This window comes from Adiantum capillus-veneris, chromosome 19, assembly GCF_014529385.1.
Source record: "Adiantum capillus-veneris isolate H3 chromosome 19, ASM1452938v2, whole genome shotgun sequence".
NCBI classification, from domain to species: domain Eukaryota; kingdom Viridiplantae; phylum Streptophyta; class Polypodiopsida; order Polypodiales; family Pteridaceae; genus Adiantum; species Adiantum capillus-veneris.
Window position 1 is genome coordinate 62,440,788 of NC_140949.1, and position 21,853 is coordinate 62,462,640.

Genomic DNA, 21,853 nt, shown 5'->3' on the forward strand with positions numbered 1-21,853 from the left:
CAAAATCGTTCATAACATTACATAGGGCAATTGTAGAGGACAGGGCTACATAATTCATCAAGTGCTTCAGGATTGCCACCCACACTTCGACTCCCCGGGATTATCCCATTTTCGAACTGTCTCTTCAGCTTCTCTCCATCAACTTTGAATTCATCAATCATTCTCTGTAGATGCGAATAAGAGCCATCCAGTAGAACCTCCTGTTGTATATTTATATTGTCGCTATTGTAGTAGCTCCTGCAGTTCATTAGCAACTTATAATTTGCTTGGTAAATTTTGCATTGTTCCAATTTGAGTTGGTTGACCTGCACAAAAAAATGAGAAAATAGTACTCTCAAACTTTTAGTATGGTAAGCCTCATTAAAAAAAACAATTGTTCCGTTCTTTCCAGATGATCCAGAAAAATTCTCCCCTGATCCTATTCCATACTACTGAGAAGAGAGTAACCAAGTCTCCAATTAGCAGTTGTTTCCAGCTGGGGGTGAACCTTAAACACTAATCAGAGGGGCCAAAATCTCTTTGTTAGTCGGACAATTAATGAAAAGGTGAGGTATATCTTCTTCACTTTGGTTACATCGCTAACAATTCCTTGCTCCCATGCTTGCAGCCCTCATTCTATGTCCTATCCAAACAACTTTATGCATGATCAACCATAACAGAACAAAGTGTTTGGCAGGGGTGTCAGAGTGCCACAGAGTTTGGAGCTCAAAGTTCCACTGCCGTCTGTCCATAGATACGCGCCACTTTTTGTTGAGAGCCACATGTAACTATTCTTGCAAAGTTGGGGGCCAATTTGGGGGGTTAGAAAGAGCACCACCTCCTGACTAGTATAGTGCCTTAGGTGACGGGTCTGACTGTTTAGAGAGTGTCCACTCCATCCCTTCTAGGAAAATGGTTGTTCTTGAGTTGATAAGGGTAAGCTCCCAGGGTTGAAGCTGGAATTTGCAGAGTAGCTCCATGCTGGTCTTCCACCTGTGTTTTGTTACGTGCCACACATCCCTCCAGGTGATGATGCCCTTCCTATGTAACCTTTTAGCTGTCCTTATTTGTCTCTGATTGAGAGGGGAAATTGGGGGGAAAGACCACCACATTGACTCAGCTACTCTGATCTGCAAGCTATGTTTTGACTCCCAATTTATTCTTAGCAAGTTTTTGTACCTATTCCAGGCACTCCAAAGTGATTTGAGTAGGTCTGAGCCCTTTGCTACCACTTCAAAGGGTCCAAAGAAGACAGTGAACCAGGGTAAGTTTCTGATTCCCTGCATTCCTCGGATTTGAAACCTGTGTAGGTCTCGAAATAGACGTGAGACCCACTCTTCCTCTGGTTGTTCAAGGGATCTGAGAATGAGCTTTACAGCCAGCTTGTCAGCCCATAAATTTATGTTGGTGAGGCTCAGGCCCCCTTGCTCTTTTTAGGAAGACAAAAAACTTCCCATTTAACTTTAGCCAATCCTTTCTTAAGAGGGTCTCCTGACCATAGAAAGTTCCTGCAGATTCTAGTTATATCTTTAGCTGGACATACGGGGGCCTCCAGCAGGAGAGAAAGAAAAGTACATAGCATGAAATGTAGTGTTTGATGACTACAATCCTACCTACCAAGTTAGCTTGAAACCCAAGCCATCTGTTCAGTTTAGAGTAGAATTTTCCCATAACCCATTGCCACCTTTGTCCCATAGATACCCTGAAGCCAAAAGGAATTCCTAATCATCTGAATATAGTGCCCTCCTTGATAATGGAGCACCCCTGCTCATCCACCCAACTTGGCATAGGGGAACGAGATGCTCTGATGCCTGTTTTGGAGTGGTTGATCCTGGAGTCAGATATTGTACAGAACACATTTAGGCACTCCCAAAAAGCTTTTAGGGAACTGTCATTGGAATTGGAGCTGATCTCTTCAGACAGCTGATTCCATTTTAGAATTTAAAGCTAATGGTTATGTCGTCAATTCAGTTAGTGAGACTGGAACAGAGAACTGACTGGACTGAAATAGATAACTAAACTAGAATGTTATACTGAAACGAGAGACATACTGAAAGACTGGAAAGAGTATTTGCAGATTTAGATTAATAGCTGAAGGACAACCAGTACAGTGTATAATGGGTTTAAGCCGAAACGATTACAGAAGCAATGATTACGGGGTGAAGCTAGAGGCAAAGAACTCGTAAACTTGAGAATGCTTAGAGAGCGAGGAAGCTCAAAACTATTAAGAAGCTAAGAAGCCCAATCACAATGTAACAGGTCCTATTTATAGCTTCCAGGAGATACTACAGTAATTGCTTGCAGTAATTACTGCTGGTGTGACTGATCTGTTGTTCGGCCTTCTAAGGGACAGCTCCAGCCTGCTGGGATTTTCCTCGCCTTCTACATCCTTCCCTCCTTTCTTGAACTTTGGTAAAATTCCAAAACTTTTTTTAAAAAAATGCACCGCCTGATTCTGATTTGGTGTTGAGCAAACCATCTGGCCTTTTGGTTGGCCTAAACTCTAAACTCTAAACCCTTCTGGCTGCTAATTTGGCCGATGTTCCTCATGGTAATACTCTTTCGATGTTGCTAGTTTTATACCATACTTCATTCTTGTTGAGTGCTTGACACCCCTATAGTTTTAATTCCAAGGATGCCCAGCCAAAGAAAGTCCAGTGCCTCACTGGGAAAATCCACCATCTGATTTTGAGATGGAACTACCCAGTACCCTTCCATTGAGCCCGCTTCCTCTTTCCCTTCTTCTATGCTAGTGCCTCAGAAGTCCCAGTGCGAGCATTGTCCTTTTGGATAAGTCTGTAAATGGCCTCCTACTCAAGCTGATCCCGCCTTTCAGTGGACATCTCAAACTCATAAGGTGTGAGAGGATTGTAGATTTTGGTATCGGGATCATACAGAGTGCGTTTTCCCTTTGTCAAACGGGTTCTGACCAAGTATGACAATGCGATGCTATGTGGATCCATCCTTGCAGAAGAGGCAGATTTATTTTCATTCTTGATTCAAAGAAAATCTCATCCTTCTCTATGTACCGTGGTCCCAGTCCTGGTTTAGCAGTAATATTCTTTTCAGGGATCTTGGAAGACTCCACAGTCAGTTGAAGCAACTGATTTGTGATTTTCATTAAACGACGGAGCTAGATATTCCATTGTCCAATACAGAGTTTGACCCTCTGCATTTCTCCTTGCAGTTCCATGACATCATCCAGTTTGACAGCGTCATTGATAAGTGATTGCGAGGTTTTCCATTCCACAGTGGCTCGCTCATACCAGTCCTGAAGTTCATCAGTGATATTCAAGTAGGTGAGCCGATCCACTGGTTCTGGATGCTAAGGATACAAAACTGGAAAAAAACCTGTGCAGTTCAGCTTCCTTAGCAGGCAATGCATACAGGAGAACTGGAGAATCGAGCACCAACTCCAGAAAATTGAGAACAACCTGGTTCTCATGCTCCATCATCTTCCTAGTAACTCGGACTAGCTGAAAGAGTCTTCGGAGAGCGGTTGCATGTTCTCCTACTATCATTTGAGCCCGAGGTCCCTTAGTGCCGGAAGTTTGATCTTCAAGTGTGGCTAAAGTCTAGCCTGCTAAAAGTCTACTAGGAGGCAAAGACTTAACCTGACTTGCCAGTGTTGAAATTAGGATTGCAAAGAAACGCACACAGCTTGGAGAAGACGAAGGAAGCTCAAGGCACACAATAGATTGTTTGTTACTTAGTGTGCAATGGAAAGATGAATAGCCCTAGAGTGATGGGCGTATATACAATGCACAGGGGGAAAAACCTCCTAAAGAGGGACAAAAATGCCTCGGTGGTCCTAGTGTGTTCACACACATCACTACCACATGTATATGGTAACAAATCCCCCTGGAGTGATGCGGTGAACAAGAGCTGGCACATGAGTAAAGGGAAGTTCCATGCCCTGAGGACATGATTAGTCCACAAAGGGAGTAAGCCCAAAGCTTTGCGGAAAGCTTCCAGCTTCTCACGAGACAATGCCTTTGTGAAAAGATCTGCAAGATTGTCCTGTGTTGGCACATAAGCCAAGCTGATCTCTCCTACTGACAGCCTCTCCCTGACATAGATAGTGGTAATGCACCTTAATGTGCTTTTTTAAAACATGAGAAACTGGGTTCCTCGCAACTACCAATGCGCTCTAAGTGTCAGTGGAGATAGTGTTGGCAGTGTCCTGTCCAACACCCAAATCATCCATAAGGCGTCTGATCCATACACACTCAACCGTAGCTGTGAAGACTGCCCTGTACTCAGCCTCACAACTTGAAGTGGCCATAGTAGGCTTCTTCTTGCTCAACCATGATATACATGAACTTCCAAGCATGAAACAAAAACCACTTGTGGACACTCGCGTGTCAAAACAACCAGCCCAATTTGAGTCTGAAACAACATGTAAGTCTAGTAGCAATGATCCCCCCTTGGGATAAAACAAGCCAAGATGTAAAGTGCCACTAAGGTAGCGGAAAATCCTCTTGACAGCCTGCCACCAATGCTTAGACCCTGGGCTATGCATAAATCTGCTAACCTGTGAGACTGCAAACTAAATATTTGGCCTCGTGTTGCATACATAAATGAGACAGCCAACAGCAGTTTGGTAAAGAGTGACATTAGCAGGATCGCCAGCATCATGTAGACTCAAACCCGTTTCCATGGGAGTGGCAATAGGTTTGCAATCCTCAAGTCCAAATTTACATAGCAATGTCTCTATGTAACTTTTCTGACACAAAGCAATACCACCATTACATTGCTTAAACTGTATACCCAAGTAATGATGCAACAACCCCAAATCTTTCATCTTGAAAGTAGAATTCAAATCAACCTTAAATTCAGCAATATGTCTCTCATTTGGTCTAGTGATCAGCAAATCATCTACATAAAGAACCACAATGTGAAGTACATCACCCTCACTCTTTACATACAATGTGCTTTCTGTTGGACTATTGCAAAAGCCTTGTTTGACCAAATGAGTGTTAGCTTTCTCATACCTGCACGAGGAGATTGCTTCAAACCATACAAAGCCTTGTTACATTTGCACACTTTGTCCTCTTGTCCTTTCTTGAAAAAAACGCAAGGCTGCGTTACATAAACTTCCTCAAATATGTCACCATTCAAGAAAGCAGTAACAATGTCTGATTGATGTACATCCCAACCAAATGAGCTGCCAATGCACATAGAAAATGCATAGTAGTCATACGACAAGTGGGAGCAAAAGTCTCTTCATAATCTATGCCTTTTTACTGTGCATAACCCTTTGCAACAAATCGAGCCTTATGGCGATCGATCTCACCATCCGGCTTGCGTTTCAACTTGTAAACCCACTTCGTACTAGTGGCCTTTTTTCCAGGAGTCAAATCACATAAAGTCCATGTGTCATTTTCTATAAGTGCATCGTATTCTGATTGCATGGCAACCATCCAATTTTCTAAATTCTGTGCTTCATCAAAAGATAGAGGCTCCTCAACATCATGTAAGCTAGACACAGCCAAAGCATAACAATCTGATGCATAAGATGCATGGTGAGAGCCTAAACGAGTACGACTAGACAAAGGTGCATCCAATTTACTGTCACGCAATGTATACACTAGCCATTTTGGCATACCTCTAGCCTACTCATTTAAAGCCCTTTCCTCATCAAGTACATCATGTACATCTGCATCAGTAATAGGCTGATCTGTAACATTTTTGGAAACCCCCATAGGCTGTACATTTGCCTCATTGGAATTTACATTCGTATTTCCACCACTGAAAAGAGGCAACAAAGTGTCATAAATGACCTGTGAGCTTACATTATTGTCTCTAGTACATGACAGTAAGGGATGAACAGAATCTTCCACAAACACTACATCATGTGAAACCAGAATACGCTTTGTTTGTGGATGATACAACCTGTAACCTTTGCTTTCAGCACTATAACCAACAAAAATACATTTGATAGCTGTATCATCCAATTTTCTTCGCTGTGTTTGTGGCACCAAAGGATATGCCAAACAGTCAAAAACATGCATGTGCTCAATAGAAGGCTTTCTATCATGCCATGTTTCATATGGAGTAATAGACTGCAAAGCTTTCATAGGACACCTGTTTAGTACATAAGTGGCACACATGATAGCCTCAAGCCAAAATGAATGCGGCAAATCTTGACTTTTGACCATTCATCGTGCCATTTTGGTAAGTGACTTGTTTTTCCTCTAAGCAACACCATTTTGTTGAGGTGTATAAGGCACTGTACATTGGTGTTTTATCCTACGACTAGCCAAAAATGCATTAAATTCATGAGACATATACTCCCCCCCTCGATCGGAACAAATGGTGCCCATAGTACATTTCCATACATTTTCAGCCATAGCCAGAAATTGTTTGAAGCACATAAAAACTTTGGACTTCCCTTTAAGCGGAAATACCCATGCATGCCTGGAGTAATCATCAATGAAAGTCACGAAGTACAGGTAATTGCCCAAGGATGGAGTTTGCATGGGCCCACAAACATCACTATGCACAAGTTGCAACCTGCACGTGGCCCTAGCTGAACCATCCTTTGGAAACTTTGAATAGTGCATCTTACCCAAAATACAGCCTTCACAAACATGTTTGACAAGTGCTTCAAGAGGCGGCAAAGAAGCAACCATATCAGATTTTTGCAAACGCAGCAAACTGGCAAAATTCAGATCACCAAAACGTGCATGCCAAAATTGTTACCATATACATGTGGTAATGATGTGTGTGAACACACTAGGACCTCCGGGGCATTTTTCCCCTCTTTAGGAGGTTTTTTCCCTTGTGCATTGTATATATGCCCATCACTCTAGGGATATCCATCTTTCCATTGCACACTAAGTAACACACTCTCTATTGTGTGACTTGAGCTTCCTTCGTCTTCTCCAAGCTATGTGCGTTTCTCTGCAACCCTGATTCCAACAATTGGTATCAGAGCATGTCACGTCCTCCCGGGCTTAGTCACCAGCTGTTCCAGCACACGCCTGCACACATTCTCCGATTACAGTGAGGTTTGGCGAGCGTTCGCAAGTCTGCTCAGATTTTTGATTCGGGCTCATTTCGGCCTCCGTTTCCACTACAAGCAGTACTGCACAGGCTATTTCGTCATTTTGTGCAGATTTTTTGTCAGTGAAGATTTCTGCATAACATGTGCCTTATAGTCTTCTACGGTTTGTGCTATATAGCACGTGTTGTTCCCGCTCCGTTTCTCCTATTTTCGGGCAGTTTTCACATCAGGTGCAACATTTACCATGGCTGACAACAACAACACAGATGTGTTCAAGATGTTTGCTACTGAGGACAGGTTGGATGGGGACAATTACCCTATGTGGGCTTATATGATGTAACATGTTCTTGTGTCAAAGGGCGTCTGGAATATTGTGCAGGGCATTGATGTACGTCCTCGTTCTAAGGATGTAGGCGATGTTGAGGATGTTGCAGGTCTTGCTGCAAGGATTGCTGATGTTAGAGTTGTTTTGCCTACGGCAGAACAAGCTTGTTGGGATGTTAAGGATGCGCAGGCTCGTGCATTGATTGCGTTGTCTATGAAGCGCACCATTGTTCCTCACATCCGTTCAACAAAATCTGCAAAACAAGCTTGGGATATTTTGGCTGGTCTTTATGCAAGTCGCAATGAGGCTAAAATTGGTTTGCTGCGTAAAGAGCTGGAGTCAAAGATTATGCATGAGGAAGATGATATGGACACTTTCCTTGCTAGTGTCAAGGATATCAATGACCAACTTATTTCTGCAGGTGAAGTCATTTCAGTTAGTTCCCTTGTGTAGACTGTTCTTGATGCCTTACCAGATTCCTACCAGACTTTTGCTAGTACTTGGAGATTGATGACCCAAGGAAATCCAGAAGTTGTCAAGTTTGATGCATTATGCACATTGCTGTTGCAAGAGTCACTTTCCAGAAAAAACAGGACTAGACAGCGTGCAATTGAACATGCTTTTATTGATTCTCAAAGAAAAGGTGGTAACAACAATGCATCCACTTCTTATGGTTTTGCTACGAGTGGCAAAACTTCTGTTCCTAATGCTTCTGCTGGCAAAAAGAAGATGCGTTGCCATTATTGTAAAGCTAATGATCACTTGATCAAGTTGTGTCCTAAGTTGAAGGGCAAAGAGGCTAAGAAGAAAGAGGGGGGTTCCACTGCAAATGCTGGTTCCACTACAAATGCAGCCATTGTTGAGTCTTCTGTGAAAGGAGACTGTGATGCTGATGTTGATGCAGAATGGGATTTTAGTGCAGAATGCACTTACAATCCTGTTGTCCATGATGCATGCTTGTCAGTTGCTGCAGATTCACATGTGTGGTATTTCGACAGTGGTGCTACAAAGCACATTACCTCACATCGTGAATTGTTTACCTCTCTCGAGTCTGTCCCTCATGGGAATTCAGTTACTTGTGCCAACAATGCCTCTTACCTAGTTCAGGGAGTTGGAAAGATTGTGCTTACTGCTACTAATGGTAGTTCTTTCACACTTGTTGATGCACTTTATGTACCTGCGATCAAGAAGAATCACTTGTCTGTATCCGCACTTGCTAGACTTGGACTTGTAGTCAAATTTGTGGATGACAGATGTACAGTGCATGATCTCAGTTTTGGTGATGAAATTGTTGCATCTGGCCTTTTGTGCCGTGGGCTGTATAAGCTCACTTTGTATGACAAGTGTGGACAAAATTTTGCAAATTCTGTTGCAGATTCAAGGGCTATTTCAGATGCAAAACTCTGGCATGCACGTTTTGGTCATCTGAATTTTGCCAGTTTGCTACGTTTGCAGAAATCTGATATGGTTGCTTCTTTGCCGCCTCTTGAAGCACCTGTCAAACATGTTTGTGAAGGCTGTATTTTGGGTAAGTTGCAACGTTCTAAGTTTCCAAAGGATGGTTCAGTTCGGGCCACATGCAGGTTGCAACTTGTGCATAGTGATGTTTGTGGGGCCCATGCAAACTCTGTCCTTGGGCAATTACCTGTACTTCGTGACTTTCATTGATGATTACTCCAGGCATGCGTGGGTATTCCCGCTTAAAGCAAAGTCCAAAGTTTTTATGTGCTTTAAACAATTTCTGGCTATGGTTGAAAATGTCTCGAAATGTACTATGGGCACCCTCCGTTCTGATCGAGGGGGGGAGTATATGTCTCATGAATTTAATGCATTTCTGGCTAGTCGTGGGATAAAACACCAATGTACAGTGCCTTATACACCTCAACAAAATGGTGTTGCTGAGAGGAAAAACAGGTCACTTACGGAAATGGCACGATGAATGGTCAAAAGTCAAGCTTTGCCGCATTCTTTTTGGCTTGAGGCCATCATGTGTACCACTTATGTACTTAATAGGTGTCCTACGAAAGCTTTGCAGTCTATTACTCCATATGAAGCATGGCATGATAGAAAGCCTTCTATTGAGCACATGCGTGTTTTTGGCTGTTTGGCATATGCTTTGGTGCCACAAGTGCAGCGCAGAAAATTGGATGATAAGGCTGTCAAATTTATTTTTGTTGGTTATAGTGCTGAAAGCAAAGGTTACAGGTTGTATCATCCGCAAACAAAACGTATTCTGGTTTCTCGGGATGTAGTGTTTGTGGAAGATTCTGTTCAGCCCTTGCTGTCATGTACTAGAGACAGTAATGTAAGCTCGCAGGACATTTATGACACTTTGTTACCTCTTTTCAGTGGTGGAAATACGAATGTAAGTTCCAATGAGGCAAATATACAGCCTATGGGGGTGTTTGAAAACGTTACAGATCAGCCTATTACTGATGCAGATGTACATAATGTACTTGATGAGGAAAGGGCTGAAAATGAGGAGGCTAGAGGTATGCCAAAATGGCTGGTGCACACTTTGCGTGACACTAAATTGGATGCACCTTTGTCTAGTCGTACTCGTTCAGGCTCTCGCCATGCATCTTATGCATCAGATTGTTATGCTTTGGCTGTGTCTAGCTTACATGATGTTAAGGAGCCTCTGTCTTTTGATGAAGCACATAATTCAGAAAATTGGATGGCTACCATGCAATCAGAATATGATGCACTTATAGAAAATGACATATGGACTTTATGTGATTTGCCTCCTGGCAAAAAGGCCATTGGTACAAAGTGGGTTTACAAGTGTTAACCATGATGGCTCACGGACACCCTATCACCTATGACGGACGTTGTATTATTCTCTTGGTAGAGTCAGGTACCGGGCTTGTCGGTCCAATAGGAAAAGGGTAAGAGTGATCTAACTGGAACATTCAAGGGATTAGTTGGCTAAGCATGGGCGCCCAAGTGTGAATGGGGCGAGCTCATATAAAAGTCAACTAAACCTAAAATTCAGTCATTCTCTCATTTGTGCAATTGAAGAGTGTTGTTGCTCCCTCTCCATCTTCTTCTTCATCATCTTTGTGTGTGTGTGTGTGTGTATGCGTGAGAGAGAGAGAGAGAGAGAGAGAGAGAGAGCGATCGAGCATTGCGGTGGCACGACGGCGGTGAAGTGGTTGAGCGCAGCGTAGCGGCGTCTCCTTCTTCTTCGCGGCGAGGAATCCTCCACGATAGGAAGCGTAGAGCGGTGAGTGACACACCAACGCTATCGTTGAACTTACTAGTTTAGGCTTGTGTGTGCTTGGAGCCATTTGTGGCTCACACACGGTGTATCGGCAAGTTCCTTGTATTGACACGTGTGACATACACACACATTTTTGGCGCCGTTGCCTGGGAATGCCATACACTAAGCTTGAATGGCACTCTGTGCTTCTTTTGTGGTGCAATTTCAATTGTAGGAAAGGTAAGGAAGGAGGGTATGTGTGTTGAGAAGAAGTATTTTGTGTTATACTGTGTATTTTTTTTGTTAATGGAGTTTTCAAAGGTACTGTGTTTATTCTCTGTGTATTAAGGTTGTTAGTTTTCTTTGTTAATGGAGTTTTCAAAGGTACTGTGTTTATTCTTTGTGTATTAAGGTTGTTAGTTTTCTGTGTAATGTAATGTACAGTAAGTAGGAAGTAGATCTGTGAGAGCTAATAGAGTGTGTTAGTGTGTAACAGTGGGTGTATTAGTTAGAAGTAGGTAGATAGAGTGTGTGTGTGCTCTCGCACAGGCCGCAGCGACCTTATCCTTTAATTTTTTTTTAATAAAAAAATTCACTTTTTTTTTAAAAAAAAAGGTAGGACCTGGATCGGGAATATCTCCCAGACCCAAGCCCAAGCTCACACTCAAGCTTAGGCATCTATCGCCCTTTAAAATTACGAATTTTAGCTTCACACGTAGCTAAAAATCGACTTTTTGAGGACCAACGGAGCTTCAGGTGATCGAACATTGTGCTGTAAAGCACACCACGACACTCTGAGTGATACACTCATTTTGAGCTATCACACACTTTAATAAAAAAAATCGATCATTAAATTTTTTTTTTAAAAAAAACATAAAAAACGTAAAAAACACGAGTGAAAACGGACGCTTAAAAAAGGTAAGCGGTTAACCTTTGGGATTATTTGTCGATGCTTATAGGGTGCCAAAGGCACATGCATCTGCGCTCTGGTCGTGTGCTAGAGACGGAGCAACTAGAGAGAATTTCGACTTATGCGAGTTCTCAATATCCACCTACTATAGGTTCCGGGCCCTCGGCGGGGACCCAAGGTAGTACAAACGAAGACCCGAACATAGCGGCTAGTGACCCTTCCTCTGACTACAACGTCATGGAGGGTTTCCCAATGCCTAATCCCGATAGCTCAAGCCAAGACATGTATGCCATGGGCCCGCGGTCCGGGCCGAGCGTGCTTAGCCACCTGAAGGAAACCTTTAGTAGAGCCACTCGCTTTGAACATGGAGCTAATGATGTAAATGAGGGGGGTGGGGAAGTAAATTCTCCATTCATGACCAACATAGAGCCTATGGCCTTAGAGAATGTGCACGTGAATACTTCATTCAATGCACCTCCTGACTCTTCAGAGTTATTTCCCTCCGAGGTCATATTACCCAATGGTAGAAGCCTTGCCGAAGTGCAAGAGATTGAGCGATATATCCTTGCAGCGAGGGAAAAGAAAATTGAGATCTTACGGAAGACAGAGCAACAAAGAGGGTTAAAATCGAAAGGGCGTATGTCAATATCTTTGCTAGGAGAGCAATCGAGTGCTCCTGACTTAGCAACCGCTAAGGGCCAACCCCTAGAAAGCAACATTGCATCTAGCTCAAAGGACACCCCTAGCACCTCAATCCTAGATGGATTGTTCTTAAATGAGCACTGGGAGTACGAACTACAAACAGAAAACTCTGACCGACCTATACACATGTCACACATATCACGTGGATTGGTTAGATGTCCTACAATCCACAATGGGTGCTACTAGTGTGGAGGATCAACACCAAAGAGTTTGTGAGGTCATCCATAGGGTCATTGAGTTAGAGAGACAGAACAAGTGGATCAACATGCCTTCAACGGGTCTCATGAGATTCTTGGATACAGGAAGGCTAAACAACCGACCTTATCGCAAATGGAGACTCCCTCTGTAAGTCCGATGGATCCTCCATATGTTGTTTCTCCAGGGGTCTCAGTGCAATCTGAGCCCACAAGTAATAGCTTCACCTTTCCAAGTCTAGGTCATCTTTCCCTTGATGACACCACGGCTACCATGCCTACCCCAATGATGGGCATGCCGAGAAACACGCCATGGACCTCATTTGTTAGTAAAGCACCGCTACATGGTAGCTCAATGCTTGCAACATTACCTACAAGTGTGTACCAACCGTATACACCCATGGGTCCTCGTACTCATGAAATCCCTACCCCTCCCATTGTTTCAAATACCTATGCTCCACAACCACAACACCCAAGTTCTTATTTCCATGGGACTATACCGGCTAGCATTAGCATGTCACATCCGACGTCTGCTATGCCTAGGGCCACACATATGAACTTTGGACCACCACATGGCACAACATCGTACCCAACGTGGAACCCAATGGCTTCCTATGCGCCAAGCCCGATGCCAATACCTACTCCACATGTAGTCTCTAGAGCACCTCCACAAACGATGCCTGCTCACTTAGGTGACTTGGCAACATTTGCTCAAGCTATCGGTCGATCTATTGCTGAGAATATGCGTAACGCGCCTGATAGAGAGCATAGAAATAAGGCAGTACAAATAGCCAAGCTCACACAAAAATTTAGTGGAGACGGGGATGTGAGAAAGCATATCGAAGTGTTTGAACAAATATGTGATTCTCTAGGAGAACACAATGACCTACATAAGAGCAATGCTTTAAGCCTAACCTTAAGTGGAAAGGTTGGGGATTGGTATAGAACCCTAAGGGTGGAAGAAAAAATGATTTACCCTACTCTTAGGAGACTGTTCTTAAAAGAATATATACGAGAGGGAGTGCTTTGGGGTGTAGCCTCTCAGCTCCAGAAAGCCCAACGAGAGGAAGGAGAGTCGGTGAGAGACTTTATTAGTAGCTTGAAGCATTTGAATTCTCGTTGTAATCCAAATGAGCGCTTCAATAATAACCAATTGCTTGATAGATTCGTTAGGGGGTGACGACATGAGGATATCTACAATGTCTTAAGTCATTAGAGGCATCACCACTTGGGAAGCAATCACCACCAATGCGATCCAATTGGAGGATAATTTAATGATTCAAGGAGAAAGAGTGTCTGTTGAGTCTAAATCTATTAGCTCGCAAGCATCGGGGCATCAACCAATGACCCTAAAACCTATTGCTAAGGAGCCAAAGTTATCTGAGTTGACTTTAGAAGATCTCACCAAGGCTATTCAAGAGGGCTTAGAGACAATCGTGCTCCGCAAAACAATCATATGTATCCAAGAAGGGAGCAACAATGGTGCTCAGTATGCTATGGACCGCATAGTACCAGTGAATGCCCTACTTTTAGAGTAAAATTCAATGGGAATTGCAATGCCTGTGGGAGGTATGGTCATCAAGCTAAGTATTGCATAGTATTTAAGCGCGCGATGGCCAATAGACCAACCTTAGCATGGACAGACACACCTCAAGTGCCTGTATTGATGCCGGCCCCACCTCTTGAACAAACATCACAACACATGGTCCCTAGGGCCCAAAATGTTGTTCAAACAACACCCTTACCACCTCCAGTGCTAGGACCGCAACCACCACATCCGAGAATCTTTCACAAGTTTCCTCCTTACCCCTTAGGAGACGGGGCTTGACTATTGATTGGATAATTATTAAATTGAACTAAATTTTCAAGCGACGTATCTATCAGATTCTATAAAAAAAAAACAATAAGAATTTTTGTAAGTATAAACATATGATTTACAAAAAAATCTATTTTCTTAGCTTATCATTAAAATACAACAAATGTAAAAGAGTAAAGTGAAATGCTAACCATGCCGCCGTGAGAACTCATAATGTCCATCAGGGAGTTTAAGCCATTTTTGCCTGCATACTCGTGCTCGTACGGTGTGGGGTCACGTCCTGTCTTTGACCACTGTTCAAAACATACAAAGAATCCATTATGTTAAAATTAAAAAGTACAAATAGACATAACTACCCACATAAAGAGCAATGCAAAAACACTTACAAAATCGGCCTCAAATGATGCCCATCCACTGCTCCCCAAGTGGTGCGAGCTCCCTGTCTCTACTCGTGCTTTGGCTGCCTCTTTTTGTTGCTTCCACTTGTCAGGATTCTTGCGCACTGCTCCCTTCGCATTCTTCCAATCTTCTTTGGCCAGCCAATCTAGTCTGTTCCACCCATGCTTTATTGATTTTTGTACTTTAGAATGCCTGTGCTTGCAGTATTCGCGCATTCGAACCTTCATCAGGTCTTCATTGAAGCGCTCATCCCGACTTGACACGGGAAACTCGTCATGCAGCATGCTCATGACTTTGTCTTTTAATTCACTTGGTACTTCACTCCAAGTTTTTAATATGAAGTGTCTAAACACCTAAGAGCAAAGACTGTCCATGCGCAAGATCACCTTCTTGCCTTCATCATCCAAGATGATGACACCGCTGATGTCGACCAAGTACGGCAAGCCCTCTCACCTATGAAGCATGAACTTGGGTGTCTCGGCAGGGGTATCTAGTGGCATCTCAATGGGGGTACGGACATTAGGTGTCTCCACTGGAGTCTGGGGCCCGAAGCTAGGAGGGTCGACTAGGGTGACTCCCGGAGAAGTAGCTAGTGGTGTGTAGCCAGGATAGGCCGATAGCCGCACAAAACTTGGCATAGATGGAGATGTCGTGGCTGGTGTGGGGGCGGGCAAAGCAGGGGAAGGTAAGGAGCCTTGTCGAACATGAGGCGGCCTCAAGGCATCATCGGCGGCATCCCCACAACAACCCCCGCCGCCACCACAAGAGCGTCGGTGCTTAGACAAGTGTGCAGGTCATCTCGTCGACACCGAAGCTTTAGAGTGCACTAAATTCTCCAAAAGAGAGGGAGACATTGAAGGAGTAGAACGACATGATGGTGCTCCATAGCAATGATGCTCCTTGTAGCACCTCTGCTGCTGCTGCTGGGGTGACAAAGAAGAAAGAAACCCATCATCATCCATACCTGCATTAAACACATGAACACTTAATCTTAATATTGAATGAATGGAGAAGAAAACATGGACAAGTAGAGAGAGAGAGAGAGAGAGAGAGAGGACTCATAAAGGGGGAGGGATTCCTTCCATAGAGCATCCATAGGCTAAAAATAAATAAAAGGATGAGAGAGATAGTGCCACTCGAACTTGGGGGTGTACCCACTTTTGCTAAAAAATGAGCTTTCTAGAAATTTTGTTGGTGTTGCAAAGCATTGCCGCTATTAAATGGGTACTCTTTTATTCCAAGAGATTTATACTCTCACCTCAGCCGACAAGGCTCCTTTAAACTGGTCCATTTTTGGCCTCATCTGGGTAGGAAATGGGGCATCTAATGACTTTTGGGCCAAGGGATGGGCTGGGAGCTAGTCTTCAGTTGACCAAAATGGGATAGGTGCATGGGAAATTTGTGTGTAGCCAAAAATGCACCATTCTCTCCCCCATGAAGCCCACAAGCCCCCATAGCCAAGGCTTGAGAGAGCTCCTCTCTCCTTTGATACACCCCTAATGGGCAGCCCATCCTTCCCTTATACCCCCCATTTTCCTCCTTCCCATGTGGGATAATCCCAATGCCACATGGCATCCTCCTCTTACACTTTTCCAACTCCTTCCTGCCCCCACAAAAACTTGCATATGAACCTCCCTTCAGGATCAAGTTCCCAAGAGCGTGGTGCACCACTCCGGCCACCAAATACGACGTCGTAAAGCTTGTTACCATATACATGTGGTAGTGATGTGTGTGAACACACTAGGACCACCGGGGCATTTTTTCCCTCTTTAGGAGGGCTTTTCCCCCGTGCATTGTATATACGCCCATCACTCTAGGGCTATCTATCTTTCCATTGCACACTAAGTTACACACTCTCTATTGTGTGCCTTGAGCTTCCTTCGTCTTCTCCAAGCTGTGTGTGTTTCTCTGCAACCCTAATTCCAAAAATTGGTATCAGAGCAGGTCACGTCCTCCCGGGCTTAGTTGCCAGCTGCTCCAGTACACGCCTGCTCACTTTCTCCGATTTCAGTGAGCTTTGGCAAGCGTTCTCGCAGGTTGCCAAATATTTTGGGAGATCTCGAAGAGCTTGGTCTACTCAGAATTTTGATTTGGGCTCATTTCGGCCTCCGTTTCCACTACAGGCAGTACTGCACAGGCTATTTCGTCATTTTGTGCAGAATTTTCGTCGGTGCCGTTTTCTGCATAACAGGTGCCTTATAGTCTTCTACGGTTTGTGCTATATAGCACAGGTTGTTCCCGCTCCGTTTCTCCTATTTTCGGGCAGTTTTCACATCAGGTGCAGCATTTACCATGGCTGACAACAACAACACAGATGTGTTCAAGATGTTTGTTGTTGAGGACAGGTTGGATGGGGACAACTACCCTATGTGGGCTTATATGATGCAACATGTTCTTGTGTCAAAGGGTGTCTGGAACATTGTGCAGGGCATTGATGTACGTCCTGGTTCTGAGGATGTAGGCGATGTTGAGGATGTTGCAGGTCTTGCTGCAAGGATTGTAGCTGTTAGAGTTGTTTTGCCTACAACAGAACAAGCTCGTTGGGATGTTAAGGATGCGCAGGCTCATGCATTGATTGCGTTGTCTGTGAAGTGCACCATTGTTCCTCACATCCATTCAGCAAAATTTGCAAAACAGGCTTGGGATATTTTAGCAGGTCTTTATGCAAGCCGCAATGAGGCTAAAATTGCTTTGCTGCGTAAAGAGCTGGAGTCCAAGATTATGCATGAGGAAGATGATATGGACACTTTCCTTGCTAGTGTCAAGGATATCAATGAGCAGCTTATTTCTGCAGGTGAAGTCATTTCAGACAGTTCCCTTGTGCAGCCTGTTCTTGATGCCTTACCAGATTCCTACCAGACTTTTGCTAGTACTTGGAGATTGATGACCCAAGGAAATCTTGAAGTTGTCAAGTTTGATGCACTATGCACATTGCTGTTGAAAGAGTCACTTTCCAGAAAAAACAGGACTAGACAGCGTGCAGTTGAACAGGCTTTTATTGCTTCTCAAAGAAAGGGTGGTAACAGCAATGCAGCCACTTCTTATGGTTCTGCTGCGAGTGGCAAAACTTATGTTCCTAATGCTTCTGCTGGCAGCACTTCGTCTGGAAATTCTGGTGATAAGGGCAAAAAGAAGATGCGTTGCCATTATTGTAAAGCCAATGATCACTTGATCAAGTCGTGTCCTCAGTTGAAGGCCAAAGAGGCTAAGAAGAAAGAGGGTGGTTCCACTGCAAATGCTGGTTCCACTACAAATGCAGCCGTTGTTGAGTCTTCTGTGGAAGGAGACTGTGTTGCTGATGTTGATGCAGAATGGGCTTTTAGCGCAGAGTGCACTTACAATCCTGCTGTCCATGATGCATGCTTGTCTGCTGCAGATTCACATGTGTGGTATTTCGACAGTGGTGCTACAAAGCACATTACCTCACATCGTGAATTGTTTACCTCTCTCGAGTCAGTCCCTCATGGGAATTCAATCACTTGTGCCAACAACGCCTCTTATCCAGTTCATGGAGTTGGAAAGATTGTGCTCACTGCTGCTAATGGAAGTTCCTTCACACTTGTTGATGCACTTTATGTACCTAGGATCAAGAAAAATCTCTTGTCTGTATCCGCACCTGCTAGACTTGGACTTGTAGTCAAATTTGTGGATGACAGATGTACAGTTCATGATCTCAGTTTTGGCGATGAAATTGTTCCATCTGCCTTTTGTGCCGTGGGCTGTATAAGCTCACTTTGTATGACAAGTATGGACAAAATTTTGCAAATGCTGTTGCAGATTCAAGGGCTACTTCAGATGCAAAACTTTGGCATGCACGTTTTGGTCATCTGAATGTTGCCAGTTTGCTGCGTTTGTAGAAATCTGACATGGTTGCTTCTTTGCCACCTCTTGAAGCACCTGTCAAACATGTTTGTGAAGGCTGTATTTTGGGTAAGATGCAGCGTTCTAAGTTTCCAAAGGATGGTTCAGTTCGGGCCACATGCAGGTTGCAGCTTGTGCATAGTGATGTTTGTGGGCCCATGCAAACTCCGTCCTTGGGCAATTACCTGTACTTCGTGACTTTCATTGATGATTACTCCAGGCATGCATGGGTATTTCCGCTTAAAGTGAAGTCCGAAGTTTTTATGTGCTTCAAACAATTTCTGGCTATGGCTGAAAATGTCTCGAAATGTACTATGGGCACCCTCCGTTCCGATCGAGGGGGGGAGTATATGTCTCATGAATTTAATGCATTTCTGGCTAGTCGTGGGATAAAACACCAATGTACAGTGCCTTATACGCCTCAGCAAAATGGTGTTGCTGAGAGGAAAAACAGGTCACTGACGGAAGTGGCACGATGTATGGTCAAAAGTCAAGCTTTACCGCATTCTTTTTGGCTTGAGGCTATCATGTGTGCCACTTATGTACTTAACAGGTGTCCTACGAAAGCTTTGCAGTCTATTACTCCATATGAAGCATGGCATGATAGTAAGCCTTCTATTGAGCACATGCGTGTTTTTGGCTGTTTGGCATATGCTTTGGTGCCACAAGTGCAGCGCAGAAAATTGGATGATAAGGCTGTCAAATGTATTTTTGTTGGTTATAGTGCTGAAAGCAAAGGTTACAGGTTGTATCATCCGCAAACAAAACGTATTCTGGTTTCTCGGGATGTAGTGTTTGTGGAAGATTCTGTTCAGACCTTGCTGTCATGTACTAGAGACAGTAATGTAAGCTCACATGACATTTATGACACTTTGTTGCCTCTTTTCAGTGGTGGAAATGCAAATGTAAGTTCCAATGAGGAAAATGTACAGCCTATGGGGGTTTTTGAAAATGTTTTAGATCAGCCTATTACTGATGCTGATGTACATGATGTACTTGATGAGGAATGGGCTGAAAATAAGAAGGCTAGAGGTATGCCAAAATGACTGGTGCACACTTTGTGTGACAGTAAATTGGATGCACCTTTGTCTAGTCGTACTCGTTCAGGCTCTCGCCATGCATCTTATGCATCAGATTGTTATGCTTTGGCTGTGTCTAGCTTACATGATGTTGAGGAGCCTCTGTCTTTTGATGAAGCACATAATTCAGAAAATTGGATGGCTGCCATGCAATCAGAATATGATGCACTCATAGAAAATGACACATGGACTTTATGTGATTTGCCTCCTGGCAAAAAGGCCATTGGTACGAAGTGGGTTTACAAGTTGAAACGCAAGCCGGATGGTGAGATTGATCGCCATAAAGATCGACTTGTTGCAAAGGGTTATGCACAACAAAAAGGCATAGATTATGAAGAGACTTTTGCTCCAACTTGTCATATGACTACTTCGCGTTTTCTATGTGCATTGGCAGCTCATTTTGGTTGGGATGTACATCAATCAGACATTGTTACTACTTTCTTGAATGGAGACATATTTGAGGAAGTTTATGTAACGCAGCCTCACGGTTTTGTCATAAAAGGACAAGAGGACAAAGTGTGCAGATGTAAGAAGGCTCTGTATGGGTTGAAGCAATCTCCTCATGCTTGGTATGAGAAAGCTGACACTCATTTGGTCAAACAAGGCTTTCGTAACAGTCCAACAGAAAGCACATTGTATGTAAAGTGTGAGGGTGATGTACTTCTCATTGTGGTTCTTTATGATGATGATTTGCTGATCACTCGACCAAATGAGAGACATATTGCTGAATTTAAGGCTGATTTGAATGCTAGTTTCAAGATGAAAGATTTGGGGCTATTGCATCATTACTTGGGTATACAGTTTAAGCAGTGTGATGGTGGTATTGCCTTGTGTCAGAAAAGTTACATAGAGACATTGCTATGTAAGTTTGGACTTGAGGAATGCAAACCTATTGCCACTCCCATGGAAACAGGTTTGAAGTTGAGTCTACATGATGCTGGCGATCCTGCTGATGTCACTCTTTACCAAACTGCTCTTGGCTGCCTCATTTATGTATGCAACACGAGGCCGGATATTCAGTTTGCAGTCTCACAGGTCAGCAGATTTATGCATAACCCAGGGTCTAAGCATTGGCAGGCTGTCAAGAGGATTTTTCGCTACCTTAGTGGCACTTTACATCTTGGCTTGTTTTATCCCAAGGGGGGATCATTGCCGCCAGACTTACATGCTTTTTCGGACTTAGATTGGGCTGGTTGTTTTGACACGCGAGTGTCCACAAGTGGTTTTTGTTTGATGCTTGGCAGTTCATGTATATCATGGTTGAGCAAGAAGCAACCTACTGTGGCCACTTCGAGTTGTGAGGCTGAGTACAGGGCAGTCTTCACAGCTACGATTGAGTGTGTATGGCTCAGACGCCTTATGGCTGATTTGGGTGTTGGACAGGACACTACCAACACTATCTACACTGACAGTCAGAGCGCATTGGCAGTTGGGAGGAACCCAGTTTTTCATGCTCGCACAAAGCACATTGAGGTGCATTACCACTATGTCAGGGAGAGGCTCTCAGTAGGAGAGATCAAGTTGGCTTATGTGCCAACAGAGGACAACCTTGCAGATCTTTTCTTAAAGGCATTTTCTCGTGAGAAGCTTGAAGCTTTCCATAAAGCTTTGGGCTTACTCCCCTTTGTGGACTGATTCTATCCTCAGGGCATGGCACTTCCCTTTACTCATGTGCAGCTCTCGTTCACCACATCACTCCAGGGGGGATTTGTTACCATATACATGTGGTAGTGATGTGTGTGAACACACTAGGACCGCCGGGGCATTTTTTCCCTCTTTAGGAGGTTTTTTCCCCCGTGCATTGTATACACGCCCATCACTCTAGGGCTATCTATCTTTCCATTGCACACTAAGTTACACACTCTCTATTGTGTGCCTTGAGCTTCCTTCGTCTTCTCCAAGCTGTGTGTGTTTCTCTGCAACCCTAATTCCAACAAAGCTTGGCTCGGAGCCCATCACTTCGGCTATTTGTAGAAATTAAAAATCTCAGCATTTCTTATTCAAATTATCAAGTTGGCCTAGTTGCCTTTGCTACATGCATCTACAACCACTTCCTATGTCGAGACTGTCCATTTTGAACACATATAACTCATGATGTACAAGTCCGAGGCACAATCTATAAAGCACGGTTGAAAACATTTATTGAAAAACATGTTTTTGGGACTCGAATAACCCAAAACTCTAGTACACAAGCCCAAAAAAACAAACATTTGTACATGATTTTTTACATGGTCACTCCCAAAACTCAAAGCACTATGTACACATATATACATGAGGCTTGTTAGCAATCTTTTTGGCATGATCTACAGGCTTTATGCTCATCCAAGAAATGCGTGACATAGCTTGCCAACGGCCCCTGGCGTGCTTGATCATTCAT

General features: G+C 43.7%; 1 protein-coding gene across 1 annotated transcript; it reads right to left on the bottom strand.

Moving 5' to 3' along the window:
- Positions 1 to 17: 17 nt before the first annotated feature.
- LOC147434135 (uncharacterized) lies at positions 18 to 15,498 on the bottom strand. Its single transcript, XM_086489578.1, has 4 exons — positions 15,485 to 15,498; positions 14,524 to 14,791; positions 14,329 to 14,430; positions 18 to 305 (listed from the first exon to the last, which is right to left on the bottom strand). The coding sequence occupies exons 1-4, from the start codon at positions 15,496 to 15,498 to the stop codon at positions 18 to 20; spliced, it is 672 nt and encodes a 223-aa protein (XP_086345704.1).
- Positions 15,499 to 21,853: the final 6,355 nt, after the last annotated feature.

What these genes read in the sequence shown, in the direction of transcription:
- LOC147434135 (XM_086489578.1), bottom strand. An exon ending in CATCATTTGAGGCCGATTTT is followed by an intron (nt 14,431 to 14,523) that starts GTAAGTGTTTTT and finishes TGTTTTGAACAG; the next exon opens with TGGTCAAAGACAGGACGTGA. An exon ending in TGAGTTCTCACGGCGGCATG is followed by an intron (nt 306 to 14,328) that starts GTTAGCATTTCA and finishes TTTTTTGTGCAG; the next exon opens with GTCAACCAACTCAAATTGGA.